We start from the raw sequence: 24,837 nt of genomic DNA on the forward strand, positions 1-24,837 counted from the left end.
AAAGTTTGTTTGTCCACAGAAGAGCTCATAATTTGAGAAATGTCAGCCAGCTCTGTCTAGGTTATGTCTCCTCTCCTGCATGGCTCTGCTGTCTCTTGATTCCATTACCAGAAGCACCACCACAGCTCCTACCACTGCCATGCAATTCTTCCTGTGGTGTTCGGGACTCATTACCCTCAGATGCTGCGTCTGCCTCTGGAGAACCTTCCCCTCTGTCAATAAAGCAAGGGCTGCTCAATGAGTTCCACGTCTCAGATTTGTTTGTACATACAAGACAGTTCAATAGCATTAAAGCCCAAATGTGCCTGACCCTGCATTGTGAACATTGTGGGCAGAGCGTGCCCTGGGCAGAAGGGGACATTATTTGCCTGGCTACCCTGGGGAGTGCAAGAGAGGGGAGCTACCTCTGCCAGCAGCGTTGTGGCTGCAGAAGGGTCATGTCGAAATAGGGTGAGGGTGGAAATAGAAGAGCATTGAGACGATCTCGGGCTAACCCTGCACTAGAAAGTCCCATCACCCAGCCCATGGTGCTGGTAGTAGAAGTTTCCTTCCCCATCCTGCAGGGGCCGCAGCCACTGGGCATGGGCCAGTGCTGGAGGGGCTGCTGCTGGTACATGTCGTTTCCGTAGCCTCCTCTTCCTGCGGGACACAGAGACGCATGTTTTGTGGTTTTTAAAAAATGTTTTATGATTCAAAATAAAAGCCTACGGTGATGTGACCATTGGGCCCCATGCTGCATGTTTGATGACCATGCTCTAACCCTTAAACCTGCCCTCAGGGCCACATTAAAGCAATCCATGTCCCCATGCATACCCCAAAATGGCCTCTGCCAACTTGGAATGCAAGTGGCAGGGCCCTTTTTCCCTTCCAGGGGATACACCAGCAGTGGCATTGTCAAGGTTCCTTCCCCACTCTGAACTCTAGGGTACAGATGTGGGGACCTGCATGAAAGACCGCCTAAGCTTATTCTTACCAGCTTAGGTTAAAAACTTCCCCAAGGTACAAACTTTGCCTTGTCCTTGAACAGTATGCTGCCACCACCAAGCGTTTTAAACAAAGAAAAGGGAAAGAGAACACTTGGAGACGTCTTCCCCCAAAATATCCCCCCAAGCCCTACACCCCCTTTCCTGGGGAAGGCTTGAGAATAATTCTCACCAATTAGTACAGGTGAACACAGACCCAAACCCTTGGATCTTAAGAACAATGAAAAATCAATCAGGTTCTTAAAAGAAGAATTTTAATTAAAGAAAAGGTAAACGAATCACCTCTGTAAAATCAGGATGGTAAATACCTTACAGGGTAATCAGATGCCAAACATAGAGAATCCCTCTAGGCAAAACCTTAAGTTACAAAAAGACACAAAAACAGGAATATGCATTCCCTCCAGCACAGCTTATTTTACTAGCCATTAAACAAAAGAAAATCTAACGCATGTTCTAGCTAGATTACTTACTAACTTAACAGGAGTTGGAAGGCTTTCATTTCTGATCAGTTCCTGGCAAAAGCATCGCACAGACAGACAGAACCCTTTGTCCCCCCCACTCCAGATTTGAAAGTATCTTGTCCCCTCATTGGTCATTTTGGGGCAGGTGCCAGCGAGGTTATCTTAGCTTCTTAACCTTTTACAGGTGAAAGGGTTTTGCCTCTGGCCAGGAGGGATTTTATAGCACTGTATACAGGAAGGTGGTTACCCTTCCCTTTATATTTATGACAGGCATGAGGTATCCTTTTCTTCCCCAGAAGCAGGAGCCTCTTCCCTCTAAAAGAGGTAGCGCTAGCAGCAGGAGAGTCCCCCAGTACTTACCCAGGAAGCAGGGGTTTATTCTGTAGTCATGATGGAGGGGCAGCTGGGCCTAACCTGAGCATTGGCTGCAACCCCACATGTCAGGTCACATTTGGCCCAGCCAGCCTCCATTATGATGGAGGGGTGGCTGGGCCAAGCCTGAGCAGTGCTGCAACCCCGCACACCAGCTCGCAATGCCACTCCATCACATTTTGCTTGGTCCTCACTCTATCATGGTCAAAGCAAAACAACACAACAATCCCTCCCTCCCACTCCCTGAATTTGGGCCGTAGGCACGTGCCCAGATGGCCTATGCATTAATCCAGCCCTGATTACCGCAGAGTGACTCCATTAACATCGGTGGGCTCACTCCATGTTTGTACTCATTAGACCAGGTGGGGAGTCGCGGACACCAAGTTTTACAAAAGCATAAGAGGCCCTATCTTGCTCCCACCGAGGTCAATGGCAAAACTGCCCATCCTGTAGCTCATGTAAGAAGGACCAATGGCAGGGATAAAGAGAGGTGGACTGTTAAAAATTGAGCTGCTCACGAAAGAGGTGTGGCCAATATCCAGCTGGTCCATGGCCATGCGATGGCCCTGCTACGGGGGATAGTAATTTCAAGCTGCCCCTGGGAAGCTCTGAATGAACCCTATGCCCCCCTGGGCTCACAATGAAGGGGAATTATTACTTATCTTAATAGTTTATTATTTGGATTATGGTAGCACCTAGGAACACCAGTCACAACATCCTGTTGTCTTTGGCACTGTACAAGTACAGAACACAAAGGCAGTCCCTGCCCCAAAGATCTCATCTCAGACACAGAAGAGTGATTGTGTTGGGTCGCGGTGGACTGGCCTCTGGTGAAAAAAAGAGTGTGACAGTGTATAAAACAGATTCTCTGTCCAATAGCAGGGTCATCTGACACTGGGCGTGTGTATTGTGACAGCAACTGGGAGAGCTGGGTCCAGGATCATGATGCCAGCTAAGTCCATCACTGGGACTGGCAGAGAAGTGAACGGTGCCTAGCACATTTTCCCACAGCACATTTTCAAAGGCATTGCACCAACATCAGGTAAGATGGGGTTGGCTAGTTGCAGCCATCCAAATTTCACCCCTCCCCCGCTGTATCCTCCTCTCGCTGTGTGGTGCTCTGTCCTCATCTGGTGATGGCTGGGCCACAGACAGAGGTTGATGAGTCTACTACAGCACTGTAGGCTACATACCTGAGTATTTCAGCTAAAGAGGCAGTAACTTATATGTTTCAGAGTAACAGCCGTGTTAGTCTGTATTCGCAAAAAGAAAAGGAGGACTTGTGGCACCTTAGAGACTAACTAATTTATTTGAGCATGAGCTTTCGTGAGCTACAGCTCACTTCATCGGATGAACTGTCAGTAACTTATATGGTTAGCTACAGAAGCCCCAGGTTCAATTCCTCCTGCTGATGTCCCACCCATGAGAAAAATACATACCCTGGCAGTTGGAGAAGAGGACAAACTAACATTCACTGATGGTACAACCCATCTGACATGCAATGGCATGCCCAAAGAAGCAGATCCTGCCCAAGGTAAATCCTGCAGCACAAGGTCTATCACACGAAACCTGTGTGAGACCAGAAAACACAATACAATATTAATCATGCTTCCCCGGTGTAAAGAGGAAATACCCATTGCACCCAGGGAGAATAGTGGCATTCTTGCTCTACAGATTGGAGTCATGCAGACACACAAGCACATAAAGAAATAAACCATGGCAGTGATCTGCCCTCAGGAGCATCCAACATGTGGCAGTCACTGAAAAATCACATGTACGTATCAGAAAATGCAGCAGCACTGCCTCAGTAGATCTGGGGCCATATAGTACTGCAAAAATAACAACCTTTCTTTTCTCCCATCCTTCATTTGTCTTGTCTATTTACATTGTAGCATCTTTGGGGCAGGGTTGGCTGGAAGTTCATGGGGGATAGGTCCATCAGTGGCTATTAGCCAGGGCGGGCAGGGATTGTGTCCCGAGCCTCTTTTTGCCAGAAGCTGGGAATGGGCGACAGGGGATGGATCAGTTGATGATTACCTGTTCTGTTCATTTCCTTTGGGGCACCTGCCATTGGCCACTGTCAGAGGACAGGATACTGGGCTTGATGGACCTTTGGTCTGACCCAGTATGACCGTTCTTATGTTCTTAAATTAAGCCTAGAGAAATTCAGACTGGAAATTATGGTGAGAGTAATTAACTATTGGACTCATTTCCCAAGGGTCATGATGGATTCTCCATTACTGACCATTTTAAAATCAAGATTGGCTGTTTTTCTAAAAGATCAGCTCTAGAAATCATTTATCTAGGAGTCTGTGTTATACAGGAGATCAGACTAGATAATCACAATGGTCACTTCTGGCCTTGGAATCTAGCAATCTGTTACTGTCTCCTACTGTGGGCTTGTACAACGCTCGGCACAGTGGGGCTCCAAGCCGATATGAGGCCTCCTGTGGCTACTGTCATACAAAAAATAACAAGAACACAGTTGGATATTAATTTCACCCAATCCTGCTCCCCTGGTTCACCCGAAGTTTCCCACTGAAGGAGACAGGAGACTTGAAGGGAAGGAGAAAGTCAGATTGGGCTCATTATTTGGCACCCTATTTTAATCTTTAAGAAGACACATTCTCATGAACTTTTGTGAGACAGGATTCAGACTAGCTCCATTCAATAATCATCACTGGACAATACTGCGCTTGCCGTGTGGATGACGCAGTGGCTGTTAGTCCAACACTGAACATATCCGACCAGACCATTTAGATCACCTACAGTTGTGAACTTTGTCTATGTTGCAATCTCAGTTGAACCAGTGGATTGTGGAGTATGGGAAGGTGGTGCTAAGAGGTGGGATTAGTTCTGTATGGGTCATTCAATATGAAAAGCTTGCAGAGCCCTACATGCTAAGCAGAAGAGAGGGTGGCAAGAGAGGGTGGAGCTGCTATTGCAGAGACCAGCACCAGCCATGGAAAGGGTTGCCCAGAAAACCCTCCTCTCTTTACTCTGTCTAGCAGCAACGGTTTGTCAGGCTCAGGACACCTGCCCAGGTGAGTGAAAGACAATCCCTGTTCACAACAGCATTTCATGCTATGCTTCTTGCCAACCTGGACCCTGGAGAACTGGGAACTGTTACATATTGAAGGCAGCTGAGTGTAAGGTCTTCAGGGATCTTTGTTGTCCTACGGGTCTATAAAGTACTTTTCAGGCTCATGGTGGAATATAAATAATAAAAAGAACAGCTTCTTTGACCAAAATTACTTTGTAAAAATTCATCTGTATTGCAGAAATGGCCACCGCGGATGAGAAGTGGTCAAAAATAGGACACGGTTTTTGCAAATAATTTTGTGAAAATCTTTTTTTTAAATGAAATTTTCTGAAATCTGACATTTTTTGACCTGCTTTTCCTCACACTCATTTCCTAACTTCTAACCTCCCCCCGTTGCTGCTGGAATCTCTCCATCTAAAGCTCTTATCACCATTGTATGTTGACACCAAAGCATTTTTAACCCAATAAGTGACCAACCCACAAGCTGTGAAATGTCCACTTAATACATTCTAGGAAATCTAAACCCGACCTTTAAAGCTCAGCAGAACCCTCTGATAGTAGATTAGCCTTTTTAAAACTCGTGGTTACTAAGTTAAGGTTATCATTTTAAAAAATATTAGTACTGTATATCTAATAGCAGACATCCACAATAGAGATCTTTGTATAATGATACTTACTTTCACTGCTGTATTTTGGATTGAAAATCCAGCAGCATTTGGGGGTTAATTTTAGTTCACCATAAAATCCTATGGTCCTTATGCAGGATTTAATCAATTTTGTACAGACCTAATTCAAGCAAACTCCCTTTGAAGGAAATGGGTGTTTTGCTGAAAAAGGAATGAATACAGGATTTACCCTCTTATGGATAAATTAATGTATTATTTCAGAGCAGTACGGCTATTTAAGTTTCATTTCCTTACATTCATAATTATTTAAAAAATCATTTGGTACCTCTGATTTATGCCCAAATGCTCCAAATTAGGAGGCAGGTATCCTATGCCTACAGGAAATACTAACTATTTTTAAAATTAATTTGCTTTTGGACAATTTATTCACTGAATGACAGCTTTCTTTTTTTTCTCTGCATTTCATTCTGCTTGCACAATGAAAACCGACTAGTCTGTGTAATTTTTGTTTCTCTTTAGTTAACGTCATTAAGAGGTTCTCATGAACTGGTACAATTCCACAATGGTTGTGATGCAAACACGGCAGGGCAATATGTACATCAAAATAACTCACGTGTTTTTTTAAAAATCACTTAAATTTAATAAGTCTTTTTCTTTTAACTTTTCACTAAAACTTAAAACAGAAACAGAGAGAAATGATCACCCCCAACCCTTTAATTTTAGGGCATTGTCTCAAATTCATAAACCTGAAGAAAATGTTGCATTTATCACTAATAGAGAAAACAAAATTAAGGAACTATCTAGGCTCTCGTTTGCTTGGTTTTCTGCAGAATGTTTCAGACAATGAGAAAATAACACATATTATTTATGGATTCATTTCTTTCCCCAGAGGTGAGGATAGTGGGACTCAGCGGTTCCGATAAACTCGCCGTTCTCCAAGGCTGCCCTGGGTTTCCTGGTGCCGCAGGACACAAAGGAGACCCAGGAGCTGCAGGAATGAGAGGTACATTCCCAGGCACGGAAAGGGAATCAGGCATGGATGGTGCTGATGTAAATGGGAGTTACTTATGTAATATGCTCAGACTTTGGAGATTCCCCTCAACTCTGATATGAGGAAACTCTGCCCAACTCATAGGGCAAATCTTCCATATCCTTTGGTGAGGGATTGGAACTTCAGAATACACAAACTTTGAAATATTATCCTTTCTCTTTGGTGCATCAGATTGGCAATCAAGTCTTCTAGTTCATTCTGCATCTCTGTCACTGTCTCATTGTGTGGCCCTGGGCAAGTCACTTCCTCTCCCTTAGCCTCAATTTTCCCCTCTGTATAATGGCTATAATGGTCCTTTACCTCCCAGGGGTTATCTGAGGCATATTTCGTTGACCTGTGTAAAGCACTCTGAGAACTTTGGATGAGAGGGGCTAGAGAAGAACAAATGATGATGATTATTTTGAGCCATTGACTTTTTAATGGTAGTGTGACCGGGATCCTAGTGGGAGCCAGCTGTGCTCACTCAAGTAGGGTGAACTGCAAAGAATGGGGCAGACAATCCCCAAAAAGCTGGTGGATATTCCAATCCTTAGATTTACCAAGCCAGAATAAAACAGCTTCTTTATTACCTCACTGGTTACTCAGAAGTCCAAACAACACAGATCCCTTAAAATGATCCAGCCTCAGGCCTCCATCCAGGTACCCATGTTAAATATGATGGCAATTTCTGTAAATTTTATTTCATCACATAAAAGAAAAGATTTACCAATCCCAAAGGATCGGACACGTCACCTCCCAGGTTAATGAATGTTTCAGATCTTACCCAAACACATGCTACAGCCAATTCTTATTAACTAAACTAAAATCTATTAAAAAACAAGAGAGAGAGAGAGTATGGTTAAAAGATCAATATACATACAAACATGAGTTCAACTCACTGAGGTTCAGATTCACAGCAGATATGGTGAGCTTTGTAGTTGCAAAGAGTTCCTTTAGAATTCAGTTCATAGGTCATAGTCCAATGTCCAAATCTCATATTCAGAGCTATCCCATGTTTACAATTCATTGAATTGAGATGATGTTGTTTTGTCTTCTGAATGATCAGAAAATAGCACAGACAGGGACTGTTGATTACATTGTCGACCCTACTTATACATATGTAAATACACAAAACCACAAACATTAGCTCCCCACATGTCTTTTGTGGGTTATTTATTTTGCAGGATGTTTAACCCTTTCTAACCATGCGTCACAGGTAGCATGTAGAAAATGGTTGTTTCCCAGCTTTGGTTCTCACCTGGCAGCAAGATGTGCTTGTCCCATTGACGTCAATGGCCTCCATGCAAGAGTCCATGCTAGTGGATCCTGATGTGAGATCAGGGACTCAACGAGCCAGATGCAGATACATGAGTTGAATTTTGACACCAGTGGGTTATTATAATTCCAGATAGGGGTGGTGGGTGAGGATTATATACACAGTATTTACGCTACCTTGGAAAATATTCCGTCAATTTTCTGTGTTTGCAGGAGAACGGGGACCTCCAGGGATCGCTGGAAAGGCAGGACAAACTGGCCCAAAAGGTAAAGTAACAAAGGGCAGAGAACTGTGTTTTCCTATAGGTGACCTAAGAACAGGAAATTTGTTTTTGATCAAATATCAATTAGAACTAGTTATAAAACACCAATTCCTATAATATCTGGGCTCCAAAAACCACCATAGCTCCCCTTCACTCTATATTTGACAATAAAGGGTTTATTATTGCAACAGAACTTCAGTTCTGATCCAGTGTCAAGATCTCGCTATCTCTGATCAGTCTTTACTATCTTATTTTTTGTTCAATCAGGAGAAAGAGGTCCTGCTGGCCCCCCTGGAGCGAAAGGTGAGAGACCTCAGATGATTCTTCTCACTGCAGAGCAGGGCACTTTATGATGCTGTTCACGGTGATAGAAGAACCAGGAGCCACATTTCCCCCCATGCCACTGTTCAATTTTCCCTTTTGTCTTCTCTCTGAAAGAAAAAGCTGAATAAAAAAATTGGGTCAGGTTGAACAAGAAGTGCCATTTTACCCAAACCAAAAGGTTTTAGGTGGGTTTTTCTAATCTCTTTTTGGTTTTGCTTAATAGTCAAATGACTAAACAAAATGTTGTTTCAAAATGAAAGGTTTGAACATTTTAATAATGTCAAAACAAAACTTTTTGAGTAAGTGGGAAAATTTCCCCTCATTTATTTTTGTTTGTTTACTTTGGCTGTACGTGTTTGCCAAATGTGAACTGAATCTGCGAACTGTTTCGGACATGAAACTGTATTTTTTTGGTGAATAATATATTAGCTGAAAACATTTCAACAGCTCTAATTATAATGTCTGACATATCACAAGGTCCTTGGCAGTCACAGGAAATTACTCCAGGAATCAAACCACACTAGGCCAGCGGTTCTTAAACTTCATTGCACAGCGACCTTCTTCTGACAACAAAAATTACTATACGATCCCAGGAGGGGTGTCTGAAACCTGAGCCAGCCCGAGCCCTGTTGCCCTTGGCGGGGGTCAAAGCCCAAGCCCCACCGCCCAGGGTGGGAGGCCTGTAACCTGAGCCCCTCCACCCAGGGATGAAGCCCGAGGTGAAGGGGCTTGGGCTTCAGCCCCAGGCCCCAGCAAGTCTAACGCCAGCCCTGGTGACCCCATTAAAACAGGGTTGCGACCCACTTTGGGGTCTCAACCCATAGTTTGAGAACCACTGTGGTAGGCTAACACATTTTCGCTCATTACGTAGGAGCTAGGAAGCATGCACCCAGTTGCAGTGTTGACATATCCTAAGGGTGAAATTCAGCCAGTGAAGAGGACAAAAGAAGATACATGTATCGCTTAAGTCCCACTAGCAGGCTACTTTAACAGATTGTGTGGAGTGAACTAGCCGCCTGCACATAACCCCCAAGTGGGTGTTGAAATGAGAGCTCAAATTATGGAGATGATCTCTAGGGAAAAGAATTTTATTCTTAGTTCTTTCTTTCTTTAGGAGATAAAGGAGCATTGGGAACCCTTGGAACAGTTGGTGAGACCCTCTGCACTTTCCTTTATACTGAGCACATCACTTCAGTTTAATTTAAGTGGCTTAAGAATCTTGCTTCTTGAATAGTTACCATGCCCACAGTATCGAGCTCAGCAATATTCCTGTCAGTGTTGAAATGTTTGGAGAGAGAAATAGCTCTGTCTACAAAACAAGTAAACAGTACAGTATTGCAAAATCTGCCATAACTCCAAGCAGATGATCTTTGGTATTACAGATAAGATTTGGCATGTAAGTGAAAGCTGAAGATCCAGATGTATATCCTGGAGAAGACTGCTTTCTCTTACCCCTCCTTATACTCCTCACATACTGGGGGTGGGGAGCATGAAGTATAAGAAATGGATCTGGTTTAAATGCTCGTTTAAAGGAGTTCCCCTTTTTCTGTTTAACTTATTCCACTTGGGATTTTTTATAACATATTGACTCAAATTCACAGCTAGTGTAAGCAGGTGTAACTTGCTTCTACTTCCTGACCAGCAATTCATTTAGTCCGTTAAGGACCAATTCTTACCCATGCAAGTAGGAACGTCATGAGAGGGTTACACAACAGTGTTGGCTAATTATGAATGACATCTTTTTTATTCCAGACAGGAAGCGCAGATCAGAGATGGGTGTGATTCCATTAACACTTGGTGTTGCACAAGTACAAACCTGTCTAGTGCATTTTCTAGTACATTGCTAACCCAGCTATCATGGTTGGCACAATTTAAAAGACAATACAATGTTTTCTGGTTCAAGTTTCACTTCCATTGTTTCTTTTCCTCTCCAGGAGAGGAAGAGCTGGACAATATACAGTGTCAGAAAGGTGAGCATTTCTTATAACCAGTGAACTATCATCTCATTCCATCCAGGGAACACAGCCGTGATGGCTGAACCCTCAGGAATGATGAACAAATATTTTAAAATGATTAATATGACAACTCAGCCTGTTTTACTCACCAGAGAGTTGGGTATTTTTAAATGAACAATTTGTGCAATTAGCTAGTGAATCTTTTGTGGAAACACATTTCAGCCAATGGGTTCACTTGTAATCTGTTTGATGTGAGTATTCTTATGAGTATTTGATATTCCCTTGCAGTGATTGCTCACCCAAGTCACGTGATAACCAGAAGCCCTTCTGACTCACAAGGGATTTCAAAATGGCTGCACAGGCACTTCCACCAGTACAAATCTTTGTGCACATTTCAATTTCCATGAGTTTTCAAGACACTTTGAGCCAATCCCCTGTTCAGGTTGAGCTGTTCTCACACAGAACAGATGGGGTTGGGCAGTTGTTGTCTCTTTTCCTCTTTCAAACAAATATAATTTGAACCACACTAGCACAGTGAAGTCTAAATAATTGTGTTTGCTAACTAGAGAGAGCATGAAAAGCCTCGCTCGCTACGTATGCTGCTGCTGTGGTAGGTTTCCAAAGATAGAACACAGAGGGACCATACACTATTTAAAGGGATACTACCCAATTCCCAAACACTACAGTGGGGAGGAGAGAAGATGGTGGCTCAAAGATTATTTTTGAGTTACCTGATTCTGCAATTGATCTGGCCCTTAGTGCAATGTAAAGCAGCCCATGAATCCCTGCTCCAAGGAGAATTATTCAACCAATTTACATATTTCAATTCCTCTTTCGACCAGGAGCAAAGAACTGCAAGGAGCTGTTAGTTAGAGGGTACACCCTGAGCGGCTGGTACACCATCTACCCGCACGACTGTAAAGCCATGACCGTGCTGTGTGACATGGACACAGATGGCGGAGGATGGATTGTAAGAACAGAGACTAAGGAAGCTTATTGGATATTTTTTCCTTGAACAACAGTTTTTTGTCCCAAGAATGGGAGGTGGCCCTTAACCCGTGGGTGGCAGCTAGGAGAACAAAGTGAGCATGGTTAGCTGAACAAAAACACATACACTTCCTAGTAATCCTGTCAAAGTCTCCAGCCACCTTGGTTGTGAACACAATGGGTTTCATGGAAGGAACTGGGAGCTTTAGAGTCTAAAATGACCCTGAGGGGACATTTCTCACTGCTCTGACACAGATTTCCCTTTTCCTGGCTATTCCCCGCCTGGCTCTCAAAGCCTCCTCAATAGCTGCCAGAATTCCTTCTTCCTTCTACCTTGGTCAAAGTCCTGATGCATCAGCTGCTCTGTCACTCAGGCAGCCCCTGAGTATGAGTGGAGAGAGCATTGTAGGGAGCTGAGGAGACAAGGGGTTTGAACCCTGTATACACATCACATTTAAACCTTCCAATTTATTGTGTTTATTTATATCCCAGTCGTGCCTAGAGAATCTGATGAAGGCCTCATTGCGCTGGGTGCTGAACACACATACCGGCAGCTCCCCGCAGCTCAGCTCACCTCCGCTCCGCCTCTGCCCCTGCCCCTGAATGTGCCACGCAGCTCTGCTTCTCTGCCCCCCCCCAGCTTCTGCGACTCACCCATGGAGCCGGCACCTAAGGCACCACTTTTGGCCAGTTAAATTTAGAAGCCCTTTTAGAACCGGTTCTCTCTTGTGGAACAACTGGTTCTAAAAGGGCTTCTAAATTTAACAACTGGTTCGAGCGAACCGGTGCAAACCGGCTCCAGCTCACCACTGGTCCCACTGCGCTGAACGCACATACTGAGAGACAGCCCCTGTCCTTTGCAGCTCACAGTCTCCATAGACAAGGCAGACAAAGGGTCGGACAGAAAGCAGAGGGGATGTGATTTGCTCAAGTGGCAGAACTGGGTATAGATCTCAGGCCTCCTGATTGCCAGTCCAGTCCTGTAGATTTTGACCCATGTGATTCTTTAACCTAGTGCTGTTGCTGCCAAGATTTAATACGATCCTTTGGGACAAGCCTCCCTCTGTGATAGTCACCTGAGGCTGAAATAAATCTGACCATGTTAAATCTCATCCAACGATTTACAGTCTGAGTTTCTGGGCTCCTGCTCTACGTAGGATGGAAAACAATGTGGGATTTCCCAGCTAAGAACCTCCTGTTTCCCTGCAGGTGTTCCAGAGACGGGTGGATGGTTCCGTGGATTTTTACCGTGACTGGAATTCATACAAGAGAGGTTTTGGCAGCCGGCTGTCAGAATTTTGGCTGGGGAACGACAATATCCACCTGCTGACATCCCTTGGTAAAGACATCACTTTAGCCATAGATACAGGGTATAGAGTTGTAGAAGGTAACACTTCTGCTGCAGACACCCCTTCCTGTTCCTTACAGCCCTGCTGCACAAAGCTATTGAAACCGATAGTGCTAGGGTAGCTGGCCTGGCTCCAGTCATGATGCCTGGAGTAGCATTTGTCCTCTGAGTGCGGTGGTTCGCTCACAGTACATTAATGAGGAATGCTACAGACTGGATTGAAATTGCTGAACCTTTTGCTTTCAAATTGTTTTCCAAAGGAACCAACGAGCTTCGTGTCGATCTCAGAGATTTTGACAACAAGTATCAATTTGCTACCTTCGGATCGTTCAAAATTACAGGGGAGACAGAGAAATACAAGCTGATCCTTGGACCCTTTGTTAATGGCACTGCAGGTAGGTTCTGAGCTCGTCCTTTACCCTTTGTGGCAGATGGTAAAATGGAAAGCAAGTGAGATGCAGAATATTCTGTGGTAGCCCCAAAAGGCGATGTAATCTGTGGAAGTGATCTCTCTTGGAAAAGGTCAGTCATTCTGCTTTTGAACTATTCTGGCAGGAACACATGTTCTAGCGACACCAGCTATGAAGTGTAATATGGATATCCTGCCTCAGGAAGACAGAAGGCAGAATTCTGAGCAGAGTTAAGCACAGCCACTCCTTGTTGTTTTCCTAAATTAAACCTAAATGCCTGTGAGAAACATCTAAATTAAACTAAGTAGGCACACCTGGATTGGTACAAGTCACTGAGTGGGTGAACATGTGCATTTTGTGCAAACTATGCATCCAGACTCACACACACTAGAGACCGAGACATTCTTTGGCATACAGAGTCTGTTGCAGGCCACTGCAGGATTGCTTAGCCACACCAACTTGCCAACCTGTTATGGAGGGCTTTAAATTAGGTTCAAAGGGGGTAGGTGATCAAAGCCCACCGCTAAGAATAAAAAAGGGCCACCTTAACACAGGGTTAGATGTTGGGGGGGTATGTATGGTAAGAGGAGCAACACGAGTGGGATATCAGCTCAACACCTTAGAGGTCTACACACAAATGAATAGGAAGAACTGGCAGTATTAGCTCAATAGCTAAAATTATTAATTATTAACAGCTAGCCAAAGACTCAAAAAGTAACAGGAAAATTTTTTTTAAGTACATCAGAAGCAGGAAGTCTGCTAAACAACCAGTGGGGCCACTGGACAATTGAGATGCTAATGGAGAACTCAAGGAGGATAAGGCCATTGCGGAGAAACTAAATTAATTCTTTGCATCAGTCTTCACGGCTGAGGATATGAGGGACATTCCCAAACCTGAGCCATTCTTTTTAGGTGATAAATTGGAGGAAATGGCCCAGACTGAGGTGTCATTAGAGGAGGTTTTGGAACAGATTGATAAATTAAATAGTAATAAGTCACCAGGACCAGATGGCATTCACCCAAGAGTTCTGAAGGAACTCAAAATGTGAAATTGCAGATTGTGGTATGTAACCTATCATTTAAATCAGCTTCTGTACCAGATGACTGGATGATAGCTAATGTGATGCAATTTTTTTTTTTTTTTTTTTTAAAAAAAGGGCTCCAGAGGTGATCCCGGCAATTACAGGCCGGTAAGCCTAACTTCAGTATTAGGCAAATTGTTGAAACTATAGTAAAGAACAGTATTATCAGACACATAGATGAACACGATTTGTTGGGGACAAGTCAGCATGGTTTTGTAAAGGGAAAATCATGCCTCACCAATATACTAGAATTCTTTGTCTCCATCTTGTTCACCCCTTCAATGGGGATATAGTGTACTTAGATTTTCAGAAAGCCTTTGACAAGATCCCTCACTAAAGGCTCTTAAGCAAAGTAAGCTGACATGCAATAAGAAGGAAGGTCCTCTCCTGGATAAATAACTGGTTAAAAGATAGGAAACAAAGGGTAGGAATAAATGCTCAGTTTTCAGAATGGAGAGAGGTAAATAGTGGTGTCCCCCAGATGTCTGTATCTGGACAAGTACTGTTCAACATATTCATAAGTGATCTAGAAAAAGAGGTGAACAATGAGGTGGCAAATGATGATCCAAAACTACTCAAGATAGTTAAATCTGAAGCAGACTGCGAAGAGTTACAAAGGCAGACCACAAAACTGGGTGACTGGGCAACAAAATGCCAGATGAAATTCAATGTTGAAAAATGCAAAGTAATGCACATTGGAAAACATAATCCCAACTATACATATAAAATTATGGGGACTAAATTGTTGCCACTCAGGAAAGAGATCTTGGAGTCACTGTGGATAATTCTCTGAAAACCTCTACTCAATGTGCAGCGGCAGTTCAAAAAGCTAACAGAATGTTGGAAATCATTAGGAAAGGGATAGATAATAAGAAAGAAAATATTATATTGCCTCTATATAAATCCATGGTACACCCACATCTTGAATACTGCATGCAGATGTGGTCATCCCATCTCAAAAAGATATATATAGGAATTGGAAAAGAATGATTAGTGGCATGGAACAGCTTCCATATGGAAGAGATTTAAAAGACGGGGACTTCTCAGCTTGGAAAAGAGACAGCTAAAGCGGGATATGATAGAGGCCTATAAACTTATGACTGGTGTGGAGAAAATAAATAGGGAAATGTTATTTATTCCTTCTCATAACACAAGAACTAGGGGTCACCCGATGAAATTAAAAGGCAGCAGATTTAAAGCAAACAAAAGGAAGTATTTCTTCACACAACGCACAGTCAACCTGTGGAACTCATTGCCAGGAGATGTTCTGAAGACTAAGACCATAATATGGTTGAAAAAAGAACTAGATAGGTTCATAGAGGATAGGTCCATCAATGCCTATTAGCCAGAAGGAGCAGGGATGGTGTCCCTAGCCTCTGTTTGCCAGAGCACATGGGATGGATCACTTGATGATTACCTGTTCTGTTCATTCCCTCAGGAGCATCTGGCATTGGCCACTCTCAGAAGACAGGATACTGAGCTAGATGGACCTTTGGTCTGACCCAGTATGGCCGCTCTTATGTTCTTATTACTTAACTGGCATCACAGAGACTTGGTTGGATAAGAATTGTTACAGCAATATTGGTATAGAGGGGTGTAGCTTGTTCATGAGAGACAGGCAGGGAGAAGGTGTTGCATTATACACCAAGAATATATACACTTGTTTTGAGGCCTTGAACAAGGTGAGAGGCAGGCCATTTGACAGTCTCTGGATAAAGATAAAAGTGGTAAAAACGAGGAAGATGAGATATTTCTAGAACAAATAGCAAAAATAGGCAAACCCAGACCTGATAATAATGGGGGAATATAACTACCCAGACATCTGTTGGAAAAGTAATACAGCAAAACAGAAAATTTCCAGTAAATTCTTGGAATACATTGGGGATAACTTTTTTGTTTCAGAAAGTAGAGGAAGTAACCAGGGGGACCAGCCATTTTAGACTTAATTCTGACCAACTGGGAAGAATTGGTAGTGAATCTGAAGTTAGAAGGCAATTTGTGTGAAACTGATCATGAAATGATAGGCTTTATTACTCTAAAGAGAGGAAGGAGTGAAAGTATCAGAAGAAGGGCAGTGGATTTCAAAAAGCAGACTTTAACAAACTCAGAGAACTGGTAGGTTAGGTCTTACAGGAAGACAATCTAGGGGGAAAAGGAGTTCAGGAGAGCTGGTAATTTCCTAAGGAGACAACTGCAAACTATCCCAAAGTGAAGGAAAGGTAGGAAGAATAGGAAGAGGCAATTAGGACTCCATCAGGAGCTCCTCAATGACCTGGACATCAAAAAGGGATCCTACCATCAGTGGAAACATGGACGAAATGCTAAGGAGGCGTACAAAAGAACAGCATCACCCACAGGGACAAAATCAGAAAGGTTAAGTCACAAAAAGAGTTAGACCTAGCAAGGGACATAAAAGGCAGTAAGAAGAGGTTCTTTAAATACATTAGGAGCAAGAGAAAGATGAAGGAAAGTGTAGATCCTCTGCTTAGTGGGGATGGAGAGCTATTATCTGATGATATTGAGAAGGTTGAGGTGTTTAATGCCTATTTTGGTTCAATCTTCACTAAAAAGGTTAATGGTGACCAGATATTCAACACAATTAATATCAGCGATAAGGGGGAAATGAATGAAAGCCAAAATAGGGAAAGAGCACATTAAAGAATATTTAAATAAGTTAGATGTACTCCAGTCAATGGGGTCTGACAAAATTCATCCCAGGAACCATTAGTAATTATCTCTGAGAACACCTGGAGGGCAAATGAGATACCAGAGGACTGGAGAAGTGCAAACATAAGCCCTATCCTTTAATTATTAAGCAATCAATTTGTAAGCACCTAGAGGAAAATAGTATTATAAGGAAGAGCCAGCATTGATTTGTCAAGAAGAAATCATGCCAAACCAACCTGATTTACTTTTGTGTCAGGGTTATTGGCCTCGTGAATAAGGGGGAAGCAATAGAGGTGATCCATCTTGATTTTAGTAAGGCTTTTGACACAGTCCCACATGACATTCTCACAAGCAAACTAAGGAAATGAAATCTAGATGAAATTGCTCTAAGATAGTTGCACAACTGGTTGAAAGAACATACGCAAAGCGGAATTATCAGTGATTCACTGTCAAACAGCGAGGGAATATCAAGTAGAGTCTAGCGGGGGTCAGTCCTGTATCTGGTATTATTCAATCTTTTCATTAATGACTGGGCTAATAGAGCGGAGACTATTCTTTTAAAATTTGCTGATGACACCACGCTGGGAGAGTGACTCCTTTCACACAGCAAGTCTAAGAATACTGTTATAATTGCTGGAGGCAAAGCAGGGTTTGGGGATGGAGGCTGGCAGCTTGCGGCTCGCCGTGTTATAACCTTGCAGCCCCCTGAGGTGTCATGACCCTGGGTCTGAGATCTCCTGGGCTAGATGGTAGTACCGCTGAAAAGAATCTGAGGGTTAGAGTGGGTCGCAAATAATATGAGACAACAATGTGATGCTGTTGTGAATTATTCTGGGATCTATTTACACGTGTATTGCATGTAAGACACTGGAGGTAATTGCTCGATTCAACTCAGCACTGGTGATGCCTCAGCTGGAGTACTGTGTCCATTTTTGCATACTGCACTTTAGGAAATATGTGGACAAACTGGAGAGAGTCCAGAGGAGAACAACAAAAATGATATAAGGTTAGAAAACCTGACTTATGAGGAATGGTTAAAAAAGCTGGGCATGTTTAGTCTTCAGAAACGAAGACTGAGCGGGGACCTGAGAACAGTCTCAAGGGCTCATACAAAGAGGACGATGATCGATTCTTCTCCATGTCCACTGGTGGTGGGATAAGAAGTTGTGGGCTTAATCTGCAACAAGGGAGACTTAGTTTAGATATGAGGAAAAACTTAACTACAGCATGAGGATAGTTAAGGCTCTGGAATAGGTTTCCAAGGGAGGATGTGTAATGCCCACCAATGGGGGTTTTAAAAACAGATTGGCTGAACACCTGTCAGGGTTGGTCTAGGTTTACTTGATCCTCCCTCAACATAAGGGGCTGGACTTGGTGACTTCATGAGGTCCCTTCCAGCCCTATATCTCTGTGACTCTGATTCCTTGGACCTGAATCCTCAACCCGTTCTCTGGTAAGCTGTTAGTGTTAGGAGCACATTGACTGCAATGAGTTACTCTCTTGATTTATAGTGGTGTCACCGAGATCAGAATATGGTCTGGTGGAAAATCTTCCTTCTAGAAAGTAGAAATGCAGTCTTGCTCCTGGACTCCAGGGAGATTTTTATTGCCTGGTGAAAGGTGAAATTTAGCAACCCCACTGCAGAACTGCCAGGCTGGGCCGTGGGACCTGAACTGTAAAAACATGTGGTAAATACTGTACACACAGTTGTTTCCACAGGGGATTCATTAACCATGCAGAACAACATGCCGTTTACAACCCAAGACCGAGACAATGACCTATATTCAGGTAACTGTGCAACATCCTTTAAAGGGGCCTGGTGGTACAAGGAATGTCATTGGTCCAACCTGAATGGATTATACTTGAGAGGAGCCCATGAAAGCTACGCTGATGGGGTGAACTGGAAGACCGGCAAAGGGCACAAGTACTCCTACAAGGTGTCAGAAATGAAATTTAGGCCCGTGTAGCCAATCAGGGAGGCAGTTATAGTAATTACACTTAGTTCTTATACAGGCTTGCATATTTATCATCTTGATCATTTAGCTGGAGATGTGCTCAGATGAATTCTTTTTATACCATAATGTTTTGTCTTTTACGTCTTTTTTTCTGCTCACCCAATGAGATGTGCAGCCATTTATGTAACAGAAAGTAGAAATATGGGCTCAAATAAATGGTAAAATACATATGGACCCAAAGTCATAAGTAAATAAATGGTAAAATATATGGTACAATGGTAAAATGGTAAAATACATATGGACCCAAAGTCCTAAGTAAGGCTAGAGCCCATCACCTGTCAGCACAATAACTGCAAGCCCCCAATACCTGAGCTAAGCTAGTATCTTTTAGCTGTGTGTAAGGGGCCATTTTCTTTGTATACCACCCACTAAGGGAAGACATCAAATTACACATTCAGCCACTGCAATGCACTAGGACTAGAGCTGGTAACAATAAGGCAAAAATAGTTTTGTGGGGGGAAAAAAATGAAATTTCTAAGTTGTTTTCATTTCAAAGGTTTTTTGGGTTTGTTTTTAATTTTTTGTATATTTTTTTCCAATTCTTTCCCCCTGATATGCATCAGCAAAAATGCCATTGAATGTTCTCATTTACCAAAGCCCTGGCATTCTATACACACACAAAAAAATAAAAATTGCATCATCCCGAGAACATTTTTGATATAAAAAAATGCTAAAGAGTTTCAGTAAAAAAATATTGTGAATTTTCCAGTCAAACAAAACATTAGAATGATGTCAGTGATAGATTAAAAATTTCATTTGGAAAAAAAAAAAAAGCTATTTCTCCCTAGAAAAACTCTTAGGGTATGGTTACACTGTGACAAAACCCAGAGCACTAGGTCTTGGTGCCTGGGTCAGCTGACTCAGGCTCATAGGGCTTAAGCTGCAGGGCTGTAAAATTGCAGTGTTGACACTCAGGCTGGGGCTGGAGCTCTGAGACTCCCTCTTTATGTGCTGTCATCGCCTGGGATCCAGCCCGAGTCTAACCTAGCAGCTGACCCAGGCCAGTTGCGGTCATGCCACAAGTCTTTTAGTGCAGTGTAAACATTCCCTTAATTCCAGAAATTTCAACCAGCTCTAACTAGGTCATCTCTCTTCTCCTCTTCGGTTCTGTCCTCTGCTGCTTCCATTCCCAGAGGCACCACTACAGCTCCTACCACTGTCATGCAATTTTTCCTCTGCTGTTAGTGAATCATTGCCCTTGGAAGCCGCATCTGCCATTGGCGAACTTTCCCCTCCGTTAGTAAAGCAAACACTGGCTCCATTATGTGCCTTTCACAGACATTTAAAAAAAAAAAACATACAAGACAGTTCAATAGCATCAGAGCTAAAAACATGCCTGGCCGTGCAGTAGGTGAATTAGAGAGGTGGGAAGGCAATGTATAATCATGCTAGAAGCAGACAATTTGTCTGGGTACACTGGGGAGTGCAAGAGAGGGTAGCTACCTCTGCCAGGAGCACTATTCCTTGGAGGGGGCATGTCGGAAAAGAGCAGTGGTGCAAATAGAAGAGTTCTGCAAGGACCTCAGGCTACATCTGTACTAGAAAATCCCACTCCCAGTCCAGGCCTCAGGATGCTGGTATTACTCCCAGGGCTGGATTAAAGCAAGCCGTGGCCCTAGACGTACCCCAACATGGCCCCCACCAACTTGGCTTGCTGGTGGCAGGGTCCTCCTCCCTCCCAGGGAGTCACAGACAATGGCATGGGGCATCCTTTTCTTCCTCCAAAGAGACCTCTTTCCTCTCCAAAGAGGTAGGGCTGGCAGCAGGAACCCCCGCTCTTCCCCCAACCAGTACTTAGTCCAGAAGCAGGGGGTTAATCTATAGTCATGATGGAGGGTTTGGTTGGCCCAAACCTGAGCAGTACTTTGACTAGGTCATACCACCACTCACTCTAATTTGGCCTGGCCGGCTGCCTCTCATGGGAAGAAACAAAACATACTGGGCCTCCGACCGCGCTTGGGCCTTAGGCACATGCCTAGTTTGCCAATGCGTTAATCTGGCCTTGATGACCCCACTGTGACACACAGCCCTTCTTTGGTTGAAAACATCATGTTCCTATGGTAGGTTAAGGCATCACCTGTAACAAAGAGCTGTAGCTGTCTCCCAAGTTGTAATACAATAACTCTCTGACAGAGACATTGTCCTGACTTTATGGATGGGGAAACTGAAGCACAGGGAGGGGAAGTGAGTTGTGCAAGGTCACCCAGGAGACCAGAGGCAGAGCCAGGAATAGAACTCCGTTGTCCCAAGTCCCAACAGAGTGCTTGATCCACTAGCCCACACTGCCTCCCTCCCTGTAGTTCAGTCTCCCAAATGCAGGGCCTGGCCTTCCAGTGTGGGGATTGATCACTCCCCTTGTGGGCATCCCAAAGTCCTCACAGTACAGGGCAGGGAGGCTGCTGTTTCACTCTGGAGGCCTCTCAGGAATAGGGAAGAAGAGGAAGCTTTTTATAACAGTGCTCCGAGAATGACACATTCGGTCTTGCTTACACTGGGTTTATGCTCAAATATCTGGACCCTGAAAACTACCCGTAAGCTTTACAGCTAGGGCCAGAACCAGGATGGCACAAATCACAAACTTTGGCTTAAAATCCAAGTGTTCCCCAAGTTCAGACAGTTTGGATCAGAGATTTTGGTTCATCCCTTTACAGATATGAGTCCAGCTACAAAGTCCAGTTCCAAACTACCCCCAAAGTTTTGGTGGTTCAGATCCAAGGGATATTTTTGGGCCACGTTTTAAGCCAAAACTGGGCTAAAACTTTCAAACCCCTCTAAACAGAGGCCTTGTTCCTGAGCTTTGTACTCAGACCTCATTCACCCAAAATCTTATTGATCTCAGTGTGACCTGACACTTTGGCCTGGGTAAGGGCCACGGGATTTGGCTTTGGGGCTGGTGACAGGAGGTGCTAGATGGAAAATGTAGAAACCTGAAGCCAGTCTGGGTCTGTGCTCTTGGCAGAACCAAAACCCACCACTGCAGGTTCAGGTTTGACCTTGGGCCCAGGCAAAGCTAGCACAGCAATGACTACAGGATGTACTTCCTGTTCTGTGGGTTTGATTTAAGAGCACTTCTGTGATTGGTACCAGTGTCCTGGGTCCTCAGTGATGAGTGAAACTGGGAGCCATGTTCCAAGGGATGATGTTCCCTCCCTGTCTTCACGGGAGAACTGCTGGGAAGGAGAGAGACGGGAGGTGCTCATTACCCCACAGGGTAATCAGAGGGATAGAACTGAGAAGTTGCTCTATCCCGCTGGGAGAAGAGGAGATGCTCTTCCTCTTGATTTTGGAGAATCCTCACCAATGCATTTCACTGCCCCCAAATGAAGCCAGCTGTCGGAGATTTCAGAGCATGTTCTCAATGTGTGTGAGGGATGCCCAGGAATCCTGTTTGTTAACCCACTGGTACATAAGGTGGCATCTTCCCAATAGGGGCCTGGGACAGAACTTTCAGGGGTTTTATCTGAACCTGAGCATGTGCCTCTCTAAGTGGCTAAATTCAGATTGTGCAGACAGGGCAGAATTTACTTTGCTGGCTGCCCCAGACTTCAGCACATCTCAGCTGAATTTGCTATTCCTTCTTAGCTGTGATCACAGTAAAACCCGGCGAGCACCTACCTGCTGTGCCATTGAGAGTCTCCTAGAATCAGTTTATAGTTCTCAGATTCTCCTAATATTTGGAATGATTTGTACTTGGCAAAATACTTCAGTTTCAGAATCCATGAGGTTGATGCGCAGCTTATTACTTCCTGTTAAAAACAGGAAGAATATCAGCTATTCTGTGTTCCACTAACATTTTTCAGCATCTGGGTTTAGTACATCATTCATCCACCAGCCTATCCCTGAATGCTCAGTCTGGGATGCCTTTAATAACCTAGTTGCATACCCCTATATCTCTTGTCCATTAGCAAACAGCACTCATAGCTAACATCTGCGCTCCAGCTAAGTGACCAGAATCTATAGCATCCATCTCCCTATGGCCTCTGCCAGAACCAATCCACTGACAAAGCAGCAAGGGACAATTACAGCTCCTGTCTTAGCACCGATGGTTCAACAGATATTCTGTCCTACGCACTGTAACAAGGACTGGTACATCTCCAGATCTGTACACTTAATGCTCTTTAAGGTGAGCTAGCCTTGACTGGAGTCCAAAGAGCTCCAGTGTAATCTCTCTCAGAAACTTTTCCTTGCAGGTGTGTGTGTGTGTGTGTCAGGAGCAGCCAGTGGTGACTCTGGGAGCAGTTTCACTACAGCATAGTCCAGTGGACAGGATACACAACTTGGACTTAGATATGGTCCTCATCTCTGCTTCCCTCAAACCCCCATTCACCAAGTGGGGTTAATGATACTTACCCTCCCTTGTAAAGCACTTTGAGATCTACAGATGAAAAGCACTACATAAAGCTACCATATCATCATCACGCTGTGCCATGTTACCAAGGAAACGGAGGGCATGGTGATTTTATATATATATATATATATGTTAAATTGCATCTGTGATTTCTTACCATGAGATGTTAGCAGGTGAATGTTGTCGTTCCCCTGCCAGAATTCCATCTGCTGGTTGCCAAAACCTCTCTTGTATGACTCCCAGTCATGGAAAAAAATCCACTGACCCATCCACCTGTCTCTGGAAAACCTGCCAGGAAATTAGAGAACCTTAGGTGAAAAGATGGTTGCATTCATTTTAGTTGAATGTGAATAGCTGCTCAGTTCTTCAAGGACAAGTTGTCAGCATGGTGCATGCTATGGTTAATCAGAATATGTGTGAGCATCTTTTCAAAGAGTTTAAAATGTGCCCCAAAATTTTGACATCCTTTTCGTCAGCTATTTGAGAAAGGAAGAGCTGGTGAAAAGGGTGAAACAGAAAGCCTTTTCCATGACCAAATCTTGAGGTCTTTACTAAGTTTTTACTCAGCCCTTAATAAGGGAAAAATCCCATGGTAGAAAATTGGAGTTTGCCTTAGTAGAAGCTCAATAAGGCCCTTAAGATTTGATCCAATTAAAGTCACCATTAGCAAGATCCTTCTTAATATAATTCCAAAATAATAATAAAAATCTCTAAACACTGCGTTGCTTGTGTTCCTTTCTAACTCTAAAACTACAGCTGTTCGCTAATGACCCAGGAACCACAAACCCAGGAACTGAAGACCAACTTTGATTCGCAGACCGGCTGGTAGAATTTGTGCTGCAGGATGGTCTCATTCGTAGATTTCAGTGTCACGGTAAACAAAAAAGGATATCAAATGTTTCAGTTTGTAAGTAATCACCATGATGTGGATGTGTGAGAACAGCTAGACGTCAGAAAACAGGTTAATCCATTGCATTGAACACTTTTCAGACTGACCCATCACCTGCCTTCCATCACATTAAACAAATGTTTAATGTCACACAGAGTAATAGCTAATATATGTCTCTCTGATCCCATCAGGATTGTTCACTCTGAAAGGGGTCGGGCACATGGTAATGGTTGGATTGTGCTGGATGAGACAGCCCAGATACAACATAGCATGATATTTAGTTCTGCCACTCAGCTGAAAGGAGGAAAAGTTGTTTGCAGTGTTGTGTCTGCATTGGTCCCTGGATATTAGAGATACGAGCTGCGTGAAGTAATCCCTTCATTGGACCACCATCTGATGGCAAAAGAAACAGTTTGAGCTACACAGAGCTCTTCTTCAGGAGGAAAAGTGTAATTTTAAATAATCTAAACAAAGGTACCAAGCTAAATGCAAGCCCATGTCTCAGGCCAGCAAGCAGCAATTCCACTAGCTGTCTAGTCCAGTGGTTCTCAGCCTTTCCAGACTACCCTACCCCTCTCAGGGGTCTGACAGGGCTTAAGACTCACCTCTCAAAAACTACTTGCTTACAAAAAATCAGACAAAAAATACAAACATGTCACAGCCACACTGTTACTGAAAAAATGCCGACTTTCTCATTTGTACCATATGATTCTAAATAAATCAATTGGAATATAAATATTGTACTTACCTTTCAGTGTG

The 24,837-nt window shown here is 43.6% G+C and overlaps 1 protein-coding gene across 3 annotated transcripts; it reads left to right on the forward strand.

The window, feature by feature from the left end:
- Positions 1–4,671: 4,671 nt before the first annotated feature.
- Positions 4,672–24,787, forward strand: LOC311532215 (ficolin-2-like). Of its 3 annotated transcripts, XM_084650493.1 has the most exons (11): positions 4,672–4,860; positions 6,375–6,488; positions 8,004–8,057; positions 8,321–8,356; positions 9,492–9,527; positions 10,312–10,347; positions 11,175–11,302; positions 12,529–12,658; positions 12,928–13,062; positions 18,546–18,614; positions 23,946–24,787. In XM_084650493.1, exons 1-11 carry the CDS (start codon positions 4,779–4,781, stop codon positions 23,954–23,956), a joined length of 831 nt encoding a protein of 276 aa, XP_084506619.1. In that variant the 5' UTR covers positions 4,672–4,778; the 3' UTR covers positions 23,957–24,787. The 3 variants fall into 3 exon arrangements, with proteins under 3 accessions (XP_084506619.1, XP_084506617.1, XP_084506618.1); XM_084650491.1 differs by lacking the exon at positions 23,946–24,787 and having other exon boundaries at positions 4,674–4,860; positions 18,546–19,057; XM_084650492.1 differs by lacking the exons at positions 6,375–6,488; positions 23,946–24,787 and having other exon boundaries at positions 4,674–4,860; positions 18,546–19,057.
- Positions 24,788–24,837: the final 50 nt, after the last annotated feature.

This window comes from Lepidochelys olivacea (assembly GCF_965140295.1).
Source record: "Lepidochelys olivacea isolate rLepOli2 genome assembly, chromosome: 16".
In the NCBI taxonomy this organism is placed as follows: Eukaryota; Metazoa; Chordata; order Testudines; family Cheloniidae; genus Lepidochelys; species Lepidochelys olivacea.

What these genes read in the sequence shown, in the direction of transcription:
- LOC311532215 (XM_084650491.1), top strand. Translation starts at nt 4,779, where the DNA reads ATGGAAAGGGTTGCCCAGAAAACCCTCCTCTCTTTACTCTGTCTAGCA. An exon ending in TGGCCCCCCTGGAGCGAAAG is followed by an intron (nt 8,357 to 9,491) that starts GTGAGAGACCTC and finishes TTCTTTCTTTAG; the next exon opens with GAGATAAAGGAGCATTGGGA. An exon ending in CTTTGTTAATGGCACTGCAG is followed by an intron (nt 13,063 to 18,545) that starts GTAGGTTCTGAG and finishes TTGTTTCCACAG; the next exon opens with GGGATTCATTAACCATGCAG.